Below are 23857 nucleotides of genomic sequence, written 5' to 3'. Positions count from 1 at the left end.
CCTGTGGCGCTGGGCAAAGGAACATTTTAAGCGCTTTTCCTTCAAGTGCCACCCGCAGGGAAGACGAACACCTCCGGCGCGCCGCCCGCTGCCCCCCGCAGGTGCGCCCCGCTGGCCGCTGGGGGCGGCCGCCACCGCGTCCCGCCGGCCGGGGAGGAGCAGCAGCGGGCGGAGGGCGCGGGGAGGCGGCTCCCGCCGCTCCTGCGGACACGGCCCCTCCTCCCGGCCCGCCCCGCCCGCCGCACACATGTGCCCGCAGCCAGCGGCGGGGCGCGCCGTCGGGGCGGGCGGGTGCCGTCGGCTGGCCGACACCGCGGCGGCAGCAGCGCGGCGCGCCGGGCGTCCCTGGGGCGCGGGGAGCGGGGGGCCGCGCTGAGGCCGTGGCTGTCAGACGGCCATGGCTGTCGCCTACCTGCTGGGAAACGGGTCCGCGCCGCTCCTCGCCGGCGCCCTGGAGGTCCCGTTCGCCGCCAATGCCTCCGCCTGCCGCCCGCCCTGCCCGGCCTGGGGCAACGCCTCGGCGGCGCTGGGCTGGAACCGCTCCGAGCCCTGCGGCGGCGGCAATGGCAGCGCGGGCGGCGGCGGGCCCTGCGCGCCCGCGGGCGGCGGCCCCTCCGTGGTCACCGCCATCGCCATCATGGCCCTCTACTCCGTGGTCTGCGTCGTGGGGCTCTTCGGCAACTTCTTAGTCATGTATGTCATCGTCAGGTGAGTGCCGCCCTGCCCCGCCCCGCAGCCCACGGCCGCTGCCGTCGGGGCGGAACCCCGCCGCCCGGAGCCGGGATGCGGGACGGTGTCCCGCCGGGGATGCTGCGGCCCCCCTCCGCCGGGCAGCGCGCTGAGGGGCGCGCTGGGGTTGCGGGCGGGCGCAAGAAAGGGAAAGGGAAGGAGGCTTTTGATAAAGAGCCGGAGCGGGTGACGGTGGAAGAGAAACTTGCGGTGGAGCAGTGAGAGGCGGCCGGTCCGTCAGAAACCGCTGCGCGTCCGAAGATGTTCTAAGGACCCTCCGAGCTGCTCACCTCTGCGAGCGGCTCTGGCAAACGCGGCCTGAATCCCGGACTTGTCCCCTAAGGAGCGAGGATTTAAAGGGACTGTAGCCACTGCCTGTGAGCGTGTATGGGCACGGGCTGGTGCACAGATAGGGGGTGGTACGCGGATAGCCGGTACGCATCCACCTGTCTGTCCACCCAGCTCTCCGAAATGCACGAACAAAATGTAAATGGCACTGCTTCTCTGTAGCTGTGTTTGGAGATCCTCTGCCTCATGTCTAGATCTATATGCGTATATTGAAATACATTTATATATGTGTATAGACATACATGCGTATACACGTGTATAAATACGTATGCTGTGATCGCCACCGCTTTCTGTAGTCCCGGCGTTCCGGCTGTGCTGCGGCACTTCGCAACTTTCTCGCCCGCAAAGAAAAATCCCCCAGTGGGGCTGTTACAGATCAGATCACGCGCGGTAAATCCATTGCCCGTAAATGAGCGGAAAATGAGTGAGAGGGAGATAGATGGATGAGGCTCCCTTGCCGGCCTGGAGCTGGGCAGGTGGCTTCCGTGGGGGAACACTGCCACCTCCCGGGAGCCACGGGCCGGGAGAGGGACGGCGGGGCGCGACAGGACGGGGCCGACCGAGCCCATCTCCTTTCGTGGCTGCTCGTCGTTCCCAAACCAAGCATCCATTGAGCCCTGGAGAGCCCAGCGAGCGCTTTTAAGTGGGGAGATAGGGGTGGTCCCGGGGCGCGCTCCGTTCCTATCGAGGCAGCCCCAGCAGTACCATTTCCCCCCCCGTCTGGAGCGTCCGTTCTCCCTTTGAGCTCCGCGCTCCCGAGGAGTCGGGGCCGCAGCAGCCGGGGCTGTCTCTTGGCATCCCTGGCAAACCAGCGGCCGCGGGCGGCTTTGTGGTGCGTGGGGGCAGTGCCAGCTGTGGAAAGGCGGGGGTGAGGGTCGCGGTCACCGTGGGGTGTTGCAGCAGGATGGAGGATGCGGCACGTGTTAGGGATGTCACTGCAAAGCCTGTGCATCTGGTAGACCTAGTGGGAACACAAGTGATACCCATCAGTGGTTCAGACTAGAGCAGTTCAGAAGCCTTGCGGGTTTAACTGTGCTTTAGAGGCTGCATGCACAGAGCTGGGGAGATTGTCTTCTGTCCTGTGGTTTTGGTCAGTCTGAAACTCAAGCTGTCTGTGTGAGGATACATCTGCAGAAAGGCTTCTGAGTGGGGGCATGACTGCAATCACCATAGCAGTGTTGAATGCATTCCTCTGGGAGGAAAAGCAGATGCACAGTGTAACAGAGACAGGATAGCTGTCAGCAGAGAAATATGCCACAGCTTGTCCCTGAAATTATGTATTTATTATCCTGGGCATAACCCTTACTAGGTTCATATTTCTTACAGTAATTAATTGAATTACACTTGCACCACAAAGCCAAATCTAATGAGGCACTTGTATTTAGATTCCTATCTAATGAAAGCATCTTTCCCTGAGATGACAGCTTACAAACAAAAGCCAGAAGCAATCGGAGAAAGCAAAAATATATTTTCATTTTACAGAAGAAAACGCAAATTAAGTGACTTGTCCAAAACCATCAGGAATTTTAGGGCAAACCCCACATCTCTTGTGCAAGAACAGCTTTTGGTATGACAGAATTCCATCCCAGTTAGCACCACAGCTGTTAAGCAATTGGGATGACAAGGACTTTACATGCTAATGGCTGAATAGCATCTGTGACTTAAGCAGCATGAAAATACATTCCCTTTCTGTGCTTCTCTGCACGTGTAGTGTATCTGGTCAGCAAGAGGGAACTTAGTGATTTAGTTCCTGCTGCAAGCTATACTAGCCTGAAAGTGTTTCAAATCATAGAATATGATGAAATGTGCTCACATTCATGCCTCCTTTTGTGTAAGAGGCAAAAGTTTCACTGGATTGAATTCATCATCATATAAAACTCCCCTTCCTTATTTGCCTTTCCCATCGTGCCTGCTCAGGAAGAACAAAACATTGAACTTCAAATTAATTGTGAGAGGAATTGAGGCTACTAAAAATTAAGATTTTTGAGTAATATTGGTACCCAGTTTGTCTTGAAAATACTAGGAGTTGGGAGGTAGGTGCTTAGATGTTTGAAACTGTCCTACTCACCTTGCAGAGTCCAGCCCCAGTGAAAGCAACAGTGACTTCAGATCGAGTGTACTGCATGCTGACATCTCATGCCTGGTTTCTTTGGAAATAGTTTTAAAATAATTATATCATTCTTATAAACATTATTACTCTTAAAATTTTTCCGCATGAGGCAAATCCAGGGGTTTGGAGCCAGAACAGTGCAAGTGCTGGCCTTGCAGGGAACTATCATCATCATAGACAATGCCACCCTGCTATCTCTGCTGGGACAGACAGAGGTCAGAAATCAGATATGTCCAAGGAGGAGTTAGAAATGTATTGTGATTATCAATGTGAAAAGAAGGCTCTTCCTGCAAAGCAGACTGGACAAATGCATTCCAAGATGTCCAATTTATACACATTACATAGTAATTAATGTATTCTCATCCACTCTCCTCATCCTTCCAGATGGTTCCTATTCAGCTGAATGCTTTCATCCTTGAATTAATATTTAGATGTTTTATATGTAGTATGTGAGGATTAACCTCCTGTTACTAACACTGAAGTGTTCCCTTCCTCAAGTACCAAAAAATGCCTTCAAGTGACAGCAGTAGTAGTTTAATAGGTTTTACAGCTAGCCATGAATTTCCTGTAATCTGAAAAAAATCTATAGATAATTTTTATTATCTGTTTTCCTCATGTGCTTTGTGTAAGTGTAAATTACTAATATGAATAATACAATGTCATTATGGCTATATCGACAGCAAATGCTACTTCTACCTGCTGTGGAGTACAAGAAGACAGTGTACAATTAGTACCATGTGGCATTGAATTAATTTACACAGTAATCTAAAGGCTTTTCCAGCTTTCTCACCGAGTCGGTGGGATATTAGTCTCACAATTAGAGTGGAAATAACAATATGCTTTGTGATTAAGGCAGGAAAGCTGCAATAGAGCCTAGATGAAAATCTTAAGCATCACAGGTCTGGAAGAGAGGAATAGCTCACAGAGGCCCCAGTCCTCCACAATCCAAATGCTCTGGGAGAGATGTAATTCCACCAACAGCCACTGAAGTCACTCAAGTTCAGAGTGATTCCTCATTTGTTTTGCTATAAATTTTTCACATACCATAAACAAAGGGGTCTCAGTCCTTTGTAGAGGAAGGAAATGTCTTGTTTCATTGAGTAAATTATTACACTGCTTTAAAGAAAAAAAAAAATGGCAAATGGGGAAAAAAATCGAAGAAATCCTCTCTCTGAAATTAAGAGAAATCTTTCTGTGTGTCTCAAAACAGCCTCTTAATAGTGTTTTGAAGAAAAAGACCTGTGGCTGAATCTAATCTGGAAGGACTGTGCAGCACTGAAACTCTGGTTCAGTTGAGTTCACTCACAATTCAGAAAAACTGTTTTATTACGTAAAACAGACTTAGAGTTGAAGTTTCAGTTGTAGAAATAATTGATATCACCAGAGAAATAAATATTCTCACACCTGTGCACAGAAGTGTGGAGTCTTTTTAGAGAAAAAAAATCTGGAAATTATCTCAAGCCTGAAAGTGGGTGAAGCAAAACAAGTATTTCTAAAAAATAGGTTCTTTGCAAGGTGACATGGTGTTATGGATGCTGTATGTAAGGTAACCTTCAGCATCTTTTGTAACAGCACAGATCAGGGAGCTTAGAAACCGAGAACTGCATAAAATTCCTGCTTTTCTTTCCTGTCCACAGCCTCAAGAACCTCTCTGCATTTGCACAGCATTGCTTGTGTGGGTGTCCTGCCTCTTCCACTGACTGCAAAGATTCTGCCCCCGTGCTAAGAGCTGAAAGCCTCAGCAGCCTTATCCAGTCATGTCAATTATGAATTAATACAGCTCACAGCACCAGCCAGAGGAGACCTGGGGACAGAACTGAGGGAGCACTCTTGGGCAGGAGCAGCAGAGGAGCTGAATTAAATCAGCAGCATAGCAAGGGGGTGACCCTCAGCATCCTGCCTTACAGAAAAGCAGGTGTCCCTGTTTGCATACTGTTTGTGACAGAGTTTACCAACCTTTGCTAGTGGGTTAATGTTTAACTAGCAAGCAGCTCTCCTCCCTCCCCCAAGATGAAGGAAAGCAGACAGATAAAATGGAATGTATACCTTTATATTCTTTTTTTTTAATTATGTTTTTACAGACATGATGAAAATTTGACCAAAAATACATGAGGCTGCAGCCTGGCGGTAAGACCCATCTCACTGAGGAAGCAGAGACACCTGAGGGATGAGTGAGAGCTCTGCAGCCCCAGACTCATCTCCAGAGCCTGTGCCTGGCCCCAGTGCCAGTGAACTCCTGCACACAGCACAGCGTGCCAGGCCCAGGTGCACAGACCCTCTGGCTCTGCTAGTGCCTGCCACCAGGCAGTTCTGGGCAGGAAACAACCCTTCTCACTCTACTTGCCTGTTAAAAGCTCTTTGATCCCACTGTACTTTTCCTGGAGTGACATTATGGTAATGGCTCCCATGAAAAAATAGTGTTAAACACTTCCTCATTTTTTTTAAATTTCTTTATAAAAATAATCAAAAGTTACCAACTTTTCAAGGCTTCAGTAAGGGTAGAAAATACTGTATGCACATATTGCTTACATTACATAATTACTAGCAAGCTAATGACTAATGAGCTATTTAGCTAACATAATCCTGAAGTACTGCTTTATTTCATTTTAATTTACAGTGTTTTCCCAAACCATTGAGCACAACTTTTGCTGAACACTGTGGATAAGCTTTTATAACTTTTCTAGATCAAAAGGTGACATATTTACAAAAATCTCAAACATAACATGGTGCAAGTCTGAATGTCACAGAATCATAATTTAGCTCACTAGCCTCTTTTCTAGCCATAGCCAGCAGCTGGTGTTTAGTCACAGAGTGGAAAAAAATAGGGGCAAAACTGTGTGAGTATCCTTCTAATAGACTTTTAGACTGCAGAGATTTTCTGAGATGCAGTTTGCCTTAGCATTTATTCAGTGGCTTTTTGTGGACATTTCTAACATTCAGCACTCCTCAAAAAAATGAGGATCAAAAATAAGATTGTTTAGTAGTGGCAGTCTTTGTGACCTTCTTCCAAAGTTGCTTCAAAACAAACATGTGAAGCATTTTTACAGATTCCAATTTGGTTATTTTTAAACTTAGGTGTTATAAGATTGTTGTTGTAGAGAGGTGTTATAAGATTGTTGTTGTAGAGATCTTCATTAACAGACATTTTCAAAAAATTATTTCTTTTCATTATAATTCTAAGTGAAAACAAGTTACCAATGCTTGATAAATCTCTTCAAAATACAAATCCACTCCTGTAACTATATTTTTTAAAAATCCAAAAGCAACTATTTTCTGAATTGTTGTGCTTAGGATAATCTCAAAGAAAGCTCTTTTTATAACCATCTGTGTCTTCTTTGGTTTATATCATGCAGTTTAGGTTTATGGTGTTGAAAGTGGGAATATTATAATTATCTTTCAAAGACCTCTAGTCCTTTTTGGAAGTGGGCTTTTAATGATATTCACTATCAAGGAGTTCCACAGCTTAGGCAAGCTGTGATAATAAGCATTCTCATTCATTCATTTAATGTTAAACACTTCTAAATTTTATTTATATTTTCCTTTGAATTTTCATGATGAAAAAAGGTAGGGATGACGATGCACCATAGCTAATCAAATAACTGTGAAGGACATGAAATAGATTTTTTCCACCTTCTTACTGAGAAGTGTTCAATTATCAGCTATAAGATCTGGTATCTCAGATCAAGAATAAAACTTCAGAACAAAAATGTTTGTGTAAAATGGAACATCTCCTCCTTGTTGTGTTGTGTGGAGCAGTTCCAACTGAGTGAAGTCTCTTTTTTAAGGGGGGGCAGGGAGTAGCAGTTGTCACAGTGCTGATCTTCAGCCCTGGGATGTGCTGCACCTATAGAAAAATCATCTAAGGAGCCAATTACCCAAATCACTCTCATAAGATTGTGGTCTTAGGAACTCCCTCAGAGCCACAGTTGCAGACACGATCTCATCCCTGTCATGTGGAGACTGAGTCCATCATTTCAGTACTTATATGATGATTTATACTTGTATGATGATTTGTACTTATATACATGATTTCAGGTCTTCTCTCATAACACATAGCTGTGCTCCTTCCTCTCATGCCAGCTTCCACCATTGCCTGCTTTCCCCTTCTCCCCACATCAAAGGCAAGCCTTCCTCCAAGTTTATTCTCTCTAATTGCATTGTTTCACCTCTTTTGCTCATTTCCAGATCACACTCAGCAGCTTCACCAGAAGATCCCAATCTCCTGCATGCAAGAGGCCATACCTTGCATACCTGGTGTTACTTTGGTCTGCACAGTGTGTGTATGGCCTGGCCTCCAGCCCCATGCCACCTCCCTGCTACCCTCTGGCCAGGGGGATTGATTACCTGCTGTTCCCTACCACACCTTTAGGGATCTCACATCTACTAGCATTAAAACTGTCTTCAAAGGCTTCCCTGCCAGCTTCCCTGCTGACCAGGGATATTTCATGTACAGTCCTTATCTCAGGTGATCAATCTACAGATCAGGAGTAAGGTACCAGCACCTGGAAACCAGACAAAGTAGCTGATAACTTGTCCCCTCTAGGAAAATGTCACCACATTATCTGTTATCAGAGGTGTAGTCAGCAGTTTTACTCTCAGTCACACTTCCCTGAAGGCAGAGGGGAACAAGTCAAATTGAATATACTGACAGTTTTCCTTTATATATCTTCCTAGCAAAGCAAAAGCTTCAACAATAAGCACCTGCTGCTGGATAACGGCAATATATTGAAGTTAGCCTTTTTAGCACCATTGATTTATTTCAGAGAGATATGTTACACAATAACCATGAAAGCAATGACCTTTATTGGAGACCCATATATGCCTCAGCCCCAGGCAAACAGAGACTCAAATAAAAGTGGTTTAACAAACAGGCCAGATTAAGTTCTGAAATAATTGGCAGGTAATTTTCCCTCTGTTCAGCTAGGCTGGAAGGGAGGGAAGTGTACCAGCAGATGACTGTTCAGGCACTGAAGCATACTTATTACTGTCATTTGTTTTTTATCATTAAGTAGCTTTTTATGATGTCTGGAGAAAGCTTGTTTTATATTCTCCGTGTAGGGACTAAACTCACTGGCTTAAACTAAATAGCAGAAAGAAAACTTCTAAGTTATGCCTCTCAGTAGCCAAAAAAATAAAATTGGGAAGAGCCACAAAGACAGCAGCAAGTAATTTTTAGTCCAAAGTCCATCACAGGAAAACAGGATGAGTCAGATACCCTCACAACTCCACATAATTTCCCAAAAGACAAGCACTGAAGACTAAAGGTGACTCTGCCTAAAAGGCTCTTGTTTAGCTCACCCTCTCCCAAAGCTGAGGTATGAGATAAATTCCTGATGGATTCTGAGTACAAGAAAAATGGCCCTGAGCTGGTGCTACTTCCTCAGAGGTGATGTGCTCTGCTTGCTTCTCCTGCATCCTGTAAGCAAATACTGCTGGGTCTGCACATGCCTTGGCACTGTCCTGATGAGAGGCAGGGATAAGCTGGGAAGTCAAAGATGCTAACAAGGTAACCCGAGGGAAGTAAACTTTGGTTACATTCTGGCCAAATCTCGTTTGTACCATGGATTAGAATAAAGTGACAAAGAAGTGGGAAAACAAATTGTTAGGGAGAAAAGAGGTAACAACTGAAGCAGCTACAGTGCAGCAGTTCCCTGTCCTGTGCTCAGGCCCACACTGACCCCATACATGCTCAGACTCCTTCAGAAAATGGACAGCCCCTTGCCAGTGAGTGAAGGAAGGAGAGAAAGCTGCTCTAGAACAATGTATGTGAAGTATGACCGAGTATGTCAAATAACTAAACTCTGACCTTAGATCTACTGCACTCCCTCAGGATGTCATGCCTTGACACCTTAGTGATGCCTGGTATTTTTCATCTCTAATTAAACCACCATGACAGGTCACAGCACTGAATGGGTAGCACTGTGCTGGGAGTCAGGATGCAAGACTTCAGCAGGAGGGAACAGCAACTGCTTCTGTCTTTCTTAAAGGCAGCAAAAGCTTCCTCACTCCCCCATTTCAGTTTTTACCCCCAAACTCAGGATGGGTGCAGGAAGTAAGTGAATGTGATGCAAATTGCTCAATTTCATTGCAACAAAGTGTGAATGCCTTCAGCTCTATTATACCTGCTTAAGGTTTTGTTTAGTTTTTCAATTTGTTGTTGGTTTGGTTCACTCAGGGCTTAATGTGTTTAAATTACAGCCTTGTATAAGATCTCTTTAGTAGAATATTCATCAAAAGGATGCAGAGTTTGTTAACCACAAGATGGCACTTCCAATCTGGGTGGCCTTACTGCCTAATAACCTATCAGGGTTGTGCACAAATTTATGGTGCTTGTAGCCAGAGATGAAATTAAATGGCTTAAGGAAAAAGCATTCAGAAGTACCCATTAATAGAAAAATCAAAGACTTAAGTTTTCAAGGTAATTAAATCATGTGCTCACGGACATGAAGGTTAGACCTTTCCAGAATATATATGACTTCAAAAGTTTTAATAGGTTACAGCCTGCCACAGCACACATCTTAGCTGTGGCTGAGATATAGTATGGGTCTTTCACTCTATGGAGACCCATTACTGTGGGAAGAAAAGGATAATAAAATAGATGGACATCAGTAAAGTCCCTTTTGAGACCCTTTAGCTCAAAGGTACTTTCCAGAATGGGGCTTGAGAGACTTCATTTCAGTGTTAAATATTAAAACTGGATTGGCAGACAGAAAAATTTTTCAGGTTTTTACAGACCACCTTGAGTAGGTCATGACTTTGTTCAAAGCTTTAGGGACTCAAGAAAAATTGAAAGCACCTGATATCTCAAGAAAACATGCCAAAAAATCCCTTTTTCCTACTGTTTTTGAGTTGCATTATACAAGGTGCACCAGAACAGTCATGGGGGAAAAAAAAATTAAATTGATTCAACTAGGCATACTTCACGTGTTTTTAATCTTGCCACCCAAGGCAACCTCAGCTAATCTAATGTATGCACATAATGATTCTTCATTTGTTTAACAAGTCATTTATGCAAGAAGAACATGAATTTGAAATGCTAACCTAATCTCCAGCATCAAGAAGAGTTATGTCAGGTTGTCTGTATGCAAGACCTAACAGTTGGCTGTTGTTTCTTTCAGCAGCCAAACCATTTTTGAGAGTGACTGCTTTCTGCAGTGAATCTCCAGTGATTTTGTCCAGTTTTTCATGTATTTTGTGCTGAACTTCGACACAGATCTTGAAGTAGTCTTTGTCTCCAAATTAGCATTCCGTAGGCAAAACCTTGCATGCCTTTGTGTTGCTGAAAGTAATTATTACCAGTCTGTCATCGACCAGCCCATTCCATTTCATAAGAGAAAAAGACTTTCTGCTTTCCTCCTCATTGATGTTTTTCAGAGAGGAAATTCTTCAAATTAATTTGTAATGTTATGTATTATTCTGAGCTGCATCATTATCATTAATAATAATTATTATAACAATATAATACTAATTTATCATTATTTTTTGGTGGTGGTGGTGGTCTTGTTATCAATAATAATAATAATAATAATAATAATAATAATCTGTATTACACTGAGCTAAGTGTGGACCTCTCTAGCCTCTTTGCACCAGCCCAGTGGTCCAAGGATGCTGTAAAGCTGATCTGATCCAGAAGGGCAGAGGGGAGGATGTCTCAACAATCCACATGGATGTAAACCACTTGACTAGGGAGCAGTAGGGACATGACTACATCAGTTGTATGGACCACAATAGCACTATAAAAACTCAGTGAGGCTTAAATAAGAGTCACAAACATGCTCACATCTCTCCTGTTGCACGAAACGTGGAAGGAAAGGTGCGGTTACCCTCGGGAGCCGGAGTCTCTCTGAGGTTAATCTGGTGAAAGATTAACCTGGTGAAATTTTTATTTAGTTTAAAAAACTACAAGTGGCCTGTGGGCAAACAGTTGAGGGGTCCATTTCAGGGCTTTCTATTAATCCTTGAATGCTAGGAACATGGTGGCTATCTGAGCTGAATTCTCACTCTTTTCTCCATTGCTTTTTCTTATTCCAAGCAAATCTCAGTGAGTGGACCTGTACAGCTCAAGTCTTCAAACTTGAAGTCTACGTTAAAGCTTTGTAGGATTGAAGATAAAGACAAGACTGAGCTTTCCCTAAAAATTAGACATAAAGTGTATTCTTACTGTTGTAAACCTGATTTATCATCTGCTATTAGCAGCAAAACAACAGTTCCATGAACAGATATTTTATGATACAAAACCTGCACTGAGGAGTTAGAAGGGGTGTACTAGTAGGTGCCAGTATTATAATGAGCATAATTAATTTGGATATATACCAAGAGCAGTATTGCGCTGAATATTCACATAAAGCCCCCAGTTCATCACATTCTATTAGTTTTTTCCTTGCAGAGCTGTAAAATAAAAGTAAGGCCACCCAAAGCTAACTTCTGTCTTCACTTGCAACCTTGCTTTGTTGTGCAGAATTTAATACACTTGATGTTTTAGACACTGAAATTTTAATGTAATCTAAATACCAGCATTCAGATTTTTATGAGTTTGCAATTAAGATTTTTTATCTACGTTTCTGTTAAGTTTTAGATTCTCTAGTAAGTTTGAATGAAAGTGTGAAAGCAGTATCTTAAAAGATTGCATTTATAAATTTTGGTATTGCATTATAAATTTTGGTATTACTAAGTCCATCTCAACTGTAGAAATAGAATCACGTAAACATCTGTGTCTGGGTAATGGAAATGTTTGTTCTGCTTGTTCAAATAGGTAGACTGATACCTTAGCAAAAAGTATAATAGCAGCTAAGTTCAAGACTTTGAAAAGCTTCATTTTGACTGACTGTTGCTTTTCATGCTGTTAAAATTATGTTTAATCAAGTGCTTTGGTATTTATTTGTTCATGCCAAAAAATAATCCTGGGAACACTGATAATCTACTAATTTAGAAAAATACATGTTTTGCAAAATGTACTTTGCAGAAATAAGCCCCTTATAAAATCTTTAAATATTTTGTACAGAGAAATGCCCATAGAATTCACTGAAAAGAATATTGTAAATTTCAATAGGCTTTTGTTGATTAGGCAGCAGGTGGAGGGAAATACTTTCTGTCACCGTAAGAGCTCTGCTTCTATTCATTTTAAGAACAGCATGATTAGAAGTACAAAGATTACAGAGTACATCAAGCAAAACACTTCAGTAATGGTCTACAGAGGCCATTAAACAAAGCAAGTCCAAGAACTTTTAAACTTAAACTGCCATTGAAAATTAGAATGCAAAACTGAAAAATATGTAGCATTTAAGGGGGATAAGGCCCATGCCCAGTGAAGAAACTTTATTCTATTTATTCAGAGTGTTTTTCTGTCTATCCTCTGTCATGCTAACCTGAAAGTCATTTACTTGTTGGTTGATGGTTTGGACTTTTTTGCTGTATCAAGCATTTCTTTTAAATCATAATGGCTTTAATTGCTGCTGACAAAGCATTGTCATTATTACCTGACCATGCGCTCTCCAGACAGACCTGTCCCAAATCCCGTGTGATGGCAGCAGCACTGAGCAGCATTCCCAAGTGTGCTTTCTTGTCCAGCTGTGAAGAAGGCAGGCAATCATCTAAGGTCTGAGCAGGGATCAGCAGCCCAGGTGAGGGCACAGAGCCCTCATCACCTTTGAGAGCCACTGCCCCTCTGTCGCTGTCCTGGCCTGAGCAGATCAGGGGGGAGCAAGCTGGATATGTCTGCTCACAACACAATCAAACCTTCAGGTCAGCTCTGGACAAACCTGCAGATACTCCTGGATATCTCAGACCTTTGGAGAGATATTCATTTTGATAAACCACAGGCCTTAGTACTGGATAATATTAAAAGCAGAATATAAATGTTGCTGCTTTTATTCTCATCTGGAAGATTCTCCAGCAAGTTGCCTGAGAAATATTTTCTTCTCCTTCCAAACAGTTTTTAGAGCTATAGCTTTTATTGTGTACCTCTCCCACACTGCAATCCTGTACATTTTCCAAATTTCCAGAAGAGAGTTGTAGATGCTTGCAGCATCTACCTCCTCCTGTGTTAGTTACAAACTTGTTATATAAATGGAGTAAGGAAAGTTTTTACAGGACTTTCAGAATATGGAGTTTATTTACAACTTGAAAGTATCATATTCAGATCATACTTTCTCAAGGTATCAATCAAGATAGCGCTTGGATCTACTTAGAAATCTGTTTTTAAAAGCCACGTTAAATTGAAATTAGGATTGTTAGTATCTTCTCATGAAAAGTGCTAAAAATGAGAGAACAGATCCAGTACCAATGACTTCAGATGTTCATCATAAAATTTTTCTAGGTCCATTCAACATGAAGTCTGCATTTCTGCACACCCTACCAAAGAAAAGTTGCATTCCCTACACAATTCTTTCATTGGATTTTTAGGCAACTGACTCATGTTCTGAAGAAATCTAACTCAGAGAGATAAAACCCACAAAATTATGTATTTTACCTTTTGTTTACCCTAGCAGGTTCCCTAACAGGTCTTTTGAAATTAGCTATTCCTCTTGAAAAGCACTCTATAAATTGTAAAATATTTGATCAAACACTCTTCTTATTAGTTTTGCAGAAATGGAAGGAAGTTTCATCAAAAGAACAAGCCATCTGACCCCCCAAATCCAAGCAGCCACAGGGCTCAGCAACCTCAGCAGCGATCAGGGCAGCATGACCAGGAGCATTACTTAAATTGAAACTTTTTTTGTACCACTGCAAAAGTACAGCCTCTACATAAAAAATGGGTCTCAAGTGCTGCTCTTTTGGAATGACATCATTACTGCTTCACAACCTAGAAATGAATTTTTATTTGTACAGAACATAGTTATGATATTTGGCATGACATCAGCAGGTACAGAAAATCTATCCATGTAGTACAGTATCTAATCTGTAAACATACAATTTTTTCATCTTCTCAATTCGTTAGCATCTATAATATTGTTTCTTCTATGTGTATCTTTTTCTTCTGCACAAGTTAAATTAATCTTTTCTTCCTTATACCCTTTAGCTGATGTCTCACTGAACCGCCAACATGGAGGTGAATCATAGTGTGGTCATTTCTTTAAAAGCAGGAAATGTGATCTTTGACAGTATCTAGCACATTATTTTACAGAAGCTTTTTATAGATGATGCACTGAATTCAATTTTATTTAACAGTGTCAGTGGTAGTCATTCACATGCTCTGCCAATTTTTTTTCCCTAGGTACACGAAAATGAAGACTGCCACCAACATCTATATTTTCAATCTTGCATTGGCAGATGCCCTAGCAACAAGTACTCTGCCATTCCAGAGCGTGAATTACTTGATGGGAACCTGGCCATTTGGTACCATCCTCTGTAAGATTGTTATATCCATAGACTACTACAATATGTTCACCAGTATCTTCACTCTCTGCACCATGAGTGTGGATCGCTACGTGGCTGTTTGCCACCCAGTTAAGGCCCTTGATTTCCGCACCCCCCGAAATGCCAAAATTGTCAATGTCTGCAACTGGATTCTTTCCTCTGCCATTGGCCTGCCAGTTATGTTCATGGCAACTACTAAATACAGGCATGGTAAGTCTGGCTGTCATTCCTAAATTGAGTACTCTACATTTAAAACTCCTTTCTGCATTGTTTCACTGTAGTGTAGAGGCGTTGAATTAACTTCTGACCTCTAACCTGTGTAAAGCAAGTATCAGTGCAAATGAGCCCCTTCAACAATTTTGCATCTGGCTACAGTTGATTGCACAAGCAGTGCATGTGATCCGTGTTTTACAACAGGCAGCTCCAGCTCCTTCAGGGGGTCCATGCAAGTCTTGCTGTCCCACTCAGTTACTGTAGTGCTTGGAAAAGCATCTGCCTGCCTGCCTTCTGCAGTGGGGCAGTTCTGCACTGCCCCTCAGCACAGGAGCTTTACCCAGGATACTCTCACTGGAAAGCTGGCAGTCATAGATATGTTACACTCTGTCTGGCAGGACATGATACAGAGCAGAGAGCACGTTCTGGACCACTGGTGCTCCAAGACCTTCCATAAAGGGGCAGTGACAGCATGTCAGCATAAATCCATCCACAGCACATAGTTACCAAGTGTCGTGGCATTCTCTTCCCTGTTGCCCTGAAATGCCCAAACTCTCAACATATGTGGTGGCTTAACAAACTTTCTTTTCACCTTGTTTTATACTGAAAGTGAAAATCAGTCAAAGTTTAAGCAATATGACAATTCAACTCTTTTCCTTGTTTAGTATCCATTAAATTCCAAGCCATAATATGCAAAAGAGAACATGTTAATTTAGTTTTGTTTTTCTAACTCATGCTTCATGCACTCTATCCTACCAATGTTTGTGGAAATGACAGGTCACAGATTGTTTCATTTTACACGTTTACTTAGGTGTAAAGTCTTCATATATTTGCCTATGATATTTAATTAAAGAAAGGATTAAAGAAAAGCAAATGAAAAGCTAACCTGCATGCCCTTCTCTGCTGTTTTCCTTTTCCTCAGGCTCAATTGACTGCACCCTTACATTCTCCCACCCTGCTTGGTACTGGGAGAACCTCCTGAAAATCTGTGTGTTCATCTTTGCCTTCATCATGCCGGTGCTGATCATTACGGTGTGTTACGGGCTGATGATTTTACGCCTGAAGAGCGTCCGCATGTTATCCGGCTCCAAAGAGAAGGACAGGAACCTGAGGAGAATCACCCGGATGGTTCTTGTGGTGGTGGCAGTGTTCATTGTCTGCTGGACTCCCATCCACATTTATGTTATCATTAAAGCCCTGGTCAACATCCCAGAAACTACTTTCCAGACTGTCTCCTGGCACTTCTGTATTGCTCTAGGGTATACAAATAGCTGCCTTAATCCGGTCCTTTATGCATTTCTAGATGAGAATTTCAAAAGGTGTTTCAGAGAGTTCTGCATCCCCACTTCCTCAACCATTGAGCAGCAAAACTCCACCCGAGTCCGACAAAACACTCGTGACCATGCTTCCACTGCCAACACTGTGGATAGGACTAACCACCAGGTATGACTAGCAGTGGAGATGTCATCTCTGGATCCAGGCCACCCGCTTGGAGATGACATGTGTTCTGAAATTACCACTTACACTGATTTGTAGCTTTTGGAAGGTCTGAACACTTTCAAGGTTATGTTTGAAACTGGTGTATGCATACACAGAGACCCCAGTCCTGCATGGTGCTAAGTTGTTCTCTGCCTTGCTTGATGCTCAGAAGCCAAGGGTTCTAAAGGGTACCTTGAGTGACTGGGTCCAGTGTGCATGCATGTACAAAGCACATTATAAAAAAACAATGTTTCACTTGTAGGCTGTTTGCAGCAGGTTGAAAATTAATCACATATTTCCCTGTTCATACTCCTTATCTGCTGACAGAGACAGGAGTGGGACAGAATACAGATCTCTCATCTTCTCCCATTGCAACAGTGAATAAAAAGATAAAAAACTGTGCTTGTTCACTTTTCCTGACATACAAAGAAGGCTTACCTGGCCTTGTTTGTCCAGAAAGTCATGCAAGAGATAGACCAAGGCTTGTCTCATGCAGTTCTTGTGTCAGATAATTATGTGGTGAATAAGGTGGGGTTAGATATGTATATATATGTATATATAGGTATGAAAATATATACACACATGTTAAATACTAATGTGCCATCTTGCCATTTCAGGTATACCAAGAAAATACCTTTTCCATGTAGAAAAAGCCTTTAGGAAGTAGGGATTTTATGGCACATCAGATAACAAGAGTTGTTTGTGGTTTTTTTATTCAGCCTATTTTTGCATCGTTTTTGCAAAGAAGCTGTTTTGTACATGTTCAGTATCCATGGTCCTGTACTTCGTCTTGAGGTTTTCCAAGCTTCATCTCTCAGCAAAACAGGAAAGAAAATCTTAACATTCATGAAAGTAACTCAAGCACATTGCAAGCACTAAAAGTCTGAGTTGTCTCTGTAATTCCTTAAAAATAAGAATGAAAGGCATAAGCCTGGTTCATTCCTTGCTGTATCACCTTTCAGCAATATACTCAGGTTGCTCATGCAACAGTTTCTCACTGCTGCCACTTCAGCCACAAGTTGGCTGCCTCCTCCAGGTGCAGAACTCAGGGGCTTCTTGTGAAAGCAGCTACTGCCTGACGCTCAGCTGCTGCCAGATAGCCCAAATAAGAGAATTCCCATCTCCAAGGAGACTAAACAGTAATTGCACCACAAAAGAGGAGGGAAGTCTAAAGGGAGAAGGGCTAAAGCGAGAACCTTTATTAAGCATCAACAATTGGTGTTCACCTGTGTCTGACTCATCCATGCCAAACTGTGGCCTGTGAAATCAGCACCTGCTCAGTCTGGTGGTGAGGCAGAACTGCCAAACTTGGCATAGGTGCACATATATATGTATGTATGTATGTATGTATTGTAATATTTACTAGGTGTAGCAAACTACTACATTCATCTGTTAATAATTCACTTGTAATCCTCAGTGGAGTCAATTTTGTGCATGTGTCTGACAGCAAGATTGTATTTCTGTCTAGTACAACTACAGCTTTATAGAGTGCAGTGTGTATGCATCCAATTTCTACATTTAGTTGTATATCTTTATCTTACTTCTAGGAGAGCTGTAGCCTTCTAAACTTCTACCCATAGAAAAGATTAATGTGTACTAGGTACCGCCTAGAGGCTGAGTGAAATAAAATCTGTTTGCCTGAGCACAGAATAGAAGATGATGTTTCCCAGAGAGATTTTTGGTTTTTTTTGTTTCAGCCTACACCACCAAGAGAGACAGCCTGCTGGGGCAGGGATGGAGCAAGCAAGTGAAATGATCTTGAGAAGGGCAATAAGGAGGAAACTAGTCCTATAGTTGGGTTCTTTGCTGGTTAGGGTTTGTTTTTCTCTTCAGGGAATAGTGATGAAATAAATTAGTTACGAAGAAATCAAGCTTATGTAAAGAGCAGGGAAGGGAAGGATGCTGAAGGGAAGGGGAGGTGAGAGGAAAAATATTGAGGAGAGAGGGAAACATAAGGAATGAGGTTCAAGTGAGGCATTAAGGATGGAAACTGAAGTAAAGAGCCAATCTGCATGGAACAAAAAAGGTGTGGGCAGAGCTGGAAGAAATTTTTTGACTGCTTTGGTAGCTCTTCCTAGCAACTAACCATTAGTTTTCCCCAGAGCCAGGGAGAAGAAGCCAGCACTTGGTAGCTCAGGCACTCATAGGTGGTGGATGGGACTTTGCATGTTCAGGTATTTGAAAGACTCTGGAGTGGCCAACTCCCCTTCCCTCCCCATCATCCCTGCAGTCCTTGCTTTGGCAGCTGCTGATGCCAGATGTGCTCCCTGAATGCTGACCTGGCCTTCTCCCTGGAGTTCAGCTCACCAGCTATTTGGTACAATCTTTCTCACTCTCCACAATGTCTTTGGAATGCATTCAGAGCAAGCCATGTTCAAAGCTTAATATTAAAGTCAATTTATCTTTTTTTTTTCTCCTGCAAACATTGCTGTAAGGGACATTTTTGATGTCTGCTTTTATCAGAATGAGAGACAAGATTGTTGAACTAATCTGCACTAAACAGATTCTCTGGAATAGCAACTAAAAATGTAATACCTGATATTTTTATATTATTAAGCACAGAAGTCCCTAGAATGAACGAAGCTTTAGCTCTCAGAAAATAAAAAAGAAAATAAACCCCCAGACAAACCAATATTTGCTCAGACAGTGAGATTCTGTAAATTCTATAGACAGGGTATTCTTTTTACAGGTAAGTGCTTTCTGTGGAAGAAAGTCTAGTTTGTGTACCTATTGATTGAGGTATACTGACAAGCTCTTTCTTGTGTAGGCAAGGCCTCGGAGAGCATTTGGTATGAATTCTAATTGCAAGGCTGTGTAGTACTTGGCACATTTCATACAATTTTCTAAGAAACAGATGTTCTACAAGTTGCTTTTTTGCCAAGTAAGAATTCTTTTCTGCTGCTAAATGAGAGCTGCAAGGCTCAATCACATACGGCCTAACACTCTTAAAGCATTTAAAAGCATTTAGAATTGACACTTAAGTATTTAAGTTGTTGGAAGGAACAACAGTGTCTTCTACCAGTTCAAAAGCACCAACAGGAAACATCATAAATATTCATATTCTTCTGAGTTAATTTAGTGGCCTTGGGCCTACTCTGTGGCTGCCTGGCATTGCTAAAAAGGTTTAGATTAAATGCTTATAGTTTTCAGGAGGGTTTATGCAATCTTATAAGTGTATTTGCATGGAGAAGGAGTGATGGAATCCTGGGGGGAAAAAATGCTTGAAAAGCAAAACTGCTTTCTTTGAACTTTTCTCTATGACCAAGTATTGGCAGGGGAGGGGAATGAAAGACCAAATAGTAGCTTTTGCAAATGGCTGAGGGTTTTTGATGTTGTTGACATTAACTGACTCATATCAAAATGTTGGCAAATATATTGAAATCACTTTTACTTCAGATGTTCAGAGACTCTCTGCATCACTTTATCTCTGAGATTAAAAGAAGGTTTAATTTTTTGAATTTAAAATATTGATAGTTATTTTTCCCTGAAAACTGATTTTTTGCTAGTCTCTATGTGTTAATCACTAAAAATCCTAAATAATTCGGGAACTGGATTATTAATAATTACAGAAATCTGAGAAATTTAATTTGTTTCAGTGGATTAGTTTCTTTGTGACCCATTTTTATAGCTGCTTTTATAGCAGCTTCACCTAAATGTATCCAAACAATTAAGGAAATTATGTATAGGCACATCTTTGGGACAATTTAGTGTGTAACTCTTCTTTTCAATTTTAGCTTCTGATGCTTTTTTATCAACTCCTGAAATATGTCTAAATGCCCTAATGGAAACTGTAAATCCTCTCCATATGCTGAAAATGAGGCCTCAGATATGTTCAACAACAAAAAGCTCAGCCCTGAAAGCTTTGCCTTTACTGCCTGGATTGGCAGCCACATGTAGAAATAAAAAGGATATTGGATTCAAGAAAAAGTTTTAAGTTAAAAAAAGGAAAAATTGAAAGGTAGTTTCACTTTGATTAAATGAATGAAATAAGTGTTTTCTTACTTCTTAATTTTCCTTGTGCTATATGACCCACTGTGAACAAATGTGGGGAATGCTGGTGATTCCTGTTGCAGAAACATGAAAAAATTGGGCAGCTTCTTGGCAGATTCACATCTATCTGTATTAACAGAGAATGGCCTTCCTGTGTGTTTTTAGAAAATTAACATTTCTCCTTTCTCTACAGTGAATTATACTGTATTTCAATAATAATTTTAAAGTACTGGTTTCTTAAAAAGCCCATTTATGGCAAGATAGTGACATCTATGAAACATTTGTAATAGGTCCTTAAAACTGGGCTTTCTTTTGTAGCTGATATGCATTGACATGGGCTCTTTGTGAATCTCCAGGCTCCATCTGTGTCTATGCCATTCCATAAACCCTTGAATTGCAGTGTCTCCCATCCAGCTCTCAGCAGGTTCTTGTACAAAATTTGCTGAGCAAAAAGGGGTTGCAGCCTTTCAGGGTGTGCCAAGCAGCAAGCAGGGTTTCTTGGTGAGAACATCTGTAGTGCTACCCTGCCTGCATGCAAGTAGGACTCAGCCTGGAGACCGTGGACATGCAGGGCTGAGGGATTGTTGGGTTTGTTTGCTGATGTGAGTCCACCTAACACAGAATTTAAACTAGACTATAACTGAAAATCCAGAAGTCAGACAGTGTTCTGATATGAACACAGAATGTATTCAACTAAAGCACGAATTCCCCTGTAACTGCTACAGAAAGAATACAGAGAGGGAGTGAAATTTTTCCATGCTCATGAAATTCATAGAGAGTTCCACCCTAGAAAGAGAACAACTGGCTTGATGTGAATGAAGTATATTCTAATTCAAATTTCAGACCTACTAATGTTTCTTTGTGATCATTTCCTCTGTTGCTTCAGACAAAAGCATAGCCTGGCCTTACTCTGGGCTATGTGCTCAGCTTTATACATCAGAACAGTAGCTGCAAATGAGAAATAAATTCCTCCTAAAAAAAACACACACACAAACTCGTGGGTGGGAAGATATCAAGCAATTGTTCATTGTATTTGCAATTTCTTTCCTTTCAGTTGGAACTTCAAGAAGCTGAAACTACTCCAGTGCCGTGACAGGGTCTCCCGCTGCATGGCTCTCAGAGCAGTGGCCACTGCCACGGTGGGCTAGTGGGAACATGTAGGATTTGCTTTCCCTCAAAAACAAAATACCACAGAGGAAAGTGCCTGCTTTTCCAGTCTGTCAAAAATTGCTTCTGCAGCACATCTGCATTGCACTTAACAGAAGCATGAAATGTAACAGCGAGCAGAGCCAGAAGATACAGGGGCCTTTCCAGGCTCCAGTGTTCAAAGCATTCCTGTTTAGCAGGAGCACATACATTAGTCTAAAACAAAGCTACTGTGCCTGTAGCAACCTGACATGCTCTTGGTAAGTTACAGTGGTGTTAAAACAGGTTGGAAACAAAAATTCAAAGGCTAGACAACTGTAGTTTGAAAAATAAGGTGAGCTTTTGAGGATGGAAAATAATCTGATATGAAGTTGTAATACTGTTGGGTACACTCTATTTACTCTTAAAATTTATTTATAGAGGTGTTTTCTGTGCAGGTTGTTTACGTGCTGAAGTCTCATGAGGTCATGTAGAACAACACATTTTTAGTTCAAGAGGTCTTCTCTTGCAAGGGTTGCATGTTTTGCAGTTTCAAAGGAAAATTTTTTTTCAGTGATCCCTTAAAAAAAAAAAAAACAAAGAAAGCAAACCAAAACAACCAAAACAAGACAAAAAAAAAAAAACCAAAAAAGCCTCCAAGTTTCATCTTCTCCTTCTATTTCACATAAATTAAAAAAACACTTTAAAATCAAAACAATGAGCTATCACTTTTTCTAAAAGATAGGAGTAAATGAAAGAATTCTACATTGTTATTGATTGTCAAATGATCCCCAAAATAGCATAGATTAACATAAATTTCTTCGGGAATAAAAATGTAGCTATAAGCCTGTCACAGCTTGCACAGCCTGATGATGTCTTCTCTCTCAAGTAGTTTCTCAAATTTCAGCTGCTCTGTCAGCAGCGTTTTCACTTTGTAAGTAAACAACAGCCCTTACGTGAAGTACTTGGAGCAGTTAATGCATTAGACCTTTTTTAAAAAAGAAATTTTAAAAACCAATTTGCTAGACATCTACTTTTTCTTAGCCAAACCCATAGTATGTTTGCTTTTCTAATTAACATGATACAGTCTGCATCTGCATTTTGTATTAGCTGCTAAAACACATTAAGATTTCAGGAAGAAACAATGTGCTGCAGCAAATGCCTTCTTAGCTGTTTTCTATTATGAAGATTAGAAATATCCATGTAGATAATTTGTGGTTCAATGGTATTTTCTAGACATTGTTTGTTACTTGCTCTGTAAATAAATCATCAGTAGTTAACTGGAGGAAAATTGTACTTTGATGAATTTAAGTGTATTCTGAAATACAGCTATATGGAACAGGTTTTTTTGTTTGTTTGTTTGTTTTGTTCTGCAGCCAAGATATATTTCTTATTTTCATTGTTAAAGTCTGTGTAAAAATAAGGTTATAATGTGAAATTGTTTGTTTCTGCCATAGACTGCATAATAAAGATTGAAGACCAAATCCTTGCAAGTTGTAAATTAAAGGATTATTTGAGTTTCATCACTGTGTTGCAGCTAAATATGTAGCCTATATATCAGCAGAGAATGAAGCTAGATATAACAGAAGTGCCTTAATTTTTTTCTCTTTCTTTTGAAAATTCGACTGTGTGGTCATATGAATTTATGTTTAATTTTGTGTTAGTTTAGCTGTATCACCTCATAGCCATCATTAAAGTTTAAACCAGAGTCATCACCATTCTAAGAGGTTTTGCATCTAATTTTTAAACAACATAAGATAGGCACTTGAAGGAGTTGATACCTTGTTTTGTACCACACAGCAGTATTATTTAAATAACAAAATTATTCATTATTATTATTGTTAATTATTAATTATAAATCTAGAATTAACTAGATTTAAATGGAGTAACATCCTGTGAAATCATTACTACCTGATGGACTCAGAGTAGTCTGACATGCTCACATACGACAATCAAAAAATTTTAAGATATTGAATGAATATTTGAATGAAAGAAAGTCTTAACTCATAGACAAAAAACGTGTTTAAGTCAACTTCAGATCATAGTTTTGTGGGTAGTCAAGAGTTCAGCTTTCACAAAATTTATGTAATTAATTGAAGCCATTATTTTTTCTTTACTTTGCATGAAGCACACAGGCAAAATACTGTGACTTGCCAGCAGACAGCCAAATATTTTTAAGGACATTTTCTGTTTCTGCAATCCAAAAATTGAGAAACCTGACTGTAAATATGTTTAGCAGTAATAATATTGTAGCCTTGATGGCTTAAGGATATAAGGAAGTAAATTTTATTAGCAGAGCACTAGCAAAAAGTAAGAAAAATGTCTTTTTTTTCCATAAGGCTTGAATGTTCATTGGTAGTGCTTTGCAGTAAGTAGCATATTATTACACAACTTCTGTATCTGCACTGTAAACCTTTAATAAAAATGTCTCTGTTTCTTGTGGATTTGCACTCCACCCCATTGTCCATGTTTGTGGTGAAAACATTAAATAGCACTGATCCCAAACAG

At 41.2% G+C, this 23857-nt stretch overlaps 1 protein-coding gene across 1 annotated transcript; it reads left to right on the top strand.

Moving 5' to 3' along the window:
• The first annotated feature begins 250 nt into the window (after window positions 1-250).
• On the top strand, window positions 251-23804 carry OPRM1 (opioid receptor mu 1). Its single transcript, XM_071435208.1, has 4 exons — window positions 251-708; window positions 14400-14752; window positions 15678-16198; window positions 21279-23804. The coding sequence occupies exons 1-4, from the start codon at window positions 398-400 to the stop codon at window positions 21315-21317; spliced, it is 1224 nt and encodes a 407-aa protein (XP_071291309.1). The 5' UTR covers window positions 251-397; the 3' UTR covers window positions 21318-23804.
• Window positions 23805-23857: the final 53 nt, after the last annotated feature.

The sequence above is a fragment of the Agelaius tricolor genome, unplaced genomic scaffold, assembly GCF_023055355.1.
Source record: "Agelaius tricolor isolate 1412-34295 unplaced genomic scaffold, bAgeTri1.0.p SCAF_1, whole genome shotgun sequence".
NCBI lineage: Eukaryota > Metazoa > Chordata > Aves > Passeriformes > Icteridae > Agelaius > Agelaius tricolor.
This window is presented reverse-complemented; position numbering and strand designations above follow the sequence as displayed.

Excerpts from the sequence above, each read along its gene's own strand:
- OPRM1 (XM_071435208.1), top strand. The coding sequence starts at position 398 with ATGGCTGTCGCCTACCTGCTGGGAAACGGGTCCGCGCCGCTCCTCGCC. Across the intron at positions 709-14,399 it reads GTCATGTATGTCATCGTCAG|GTACACGAAAATGAAGACTG; the intron begins GTGAGTGCCGCC and ends TTTTTTCCCTAG. Across the intron at positions 16,199-21,278 it reads TGGATAGGACTAACCACCAG|TTGGAACTTCAAGAAGCTGA; the intron begins GTATGACTAGCA and ends CTTTCCTTTCAG.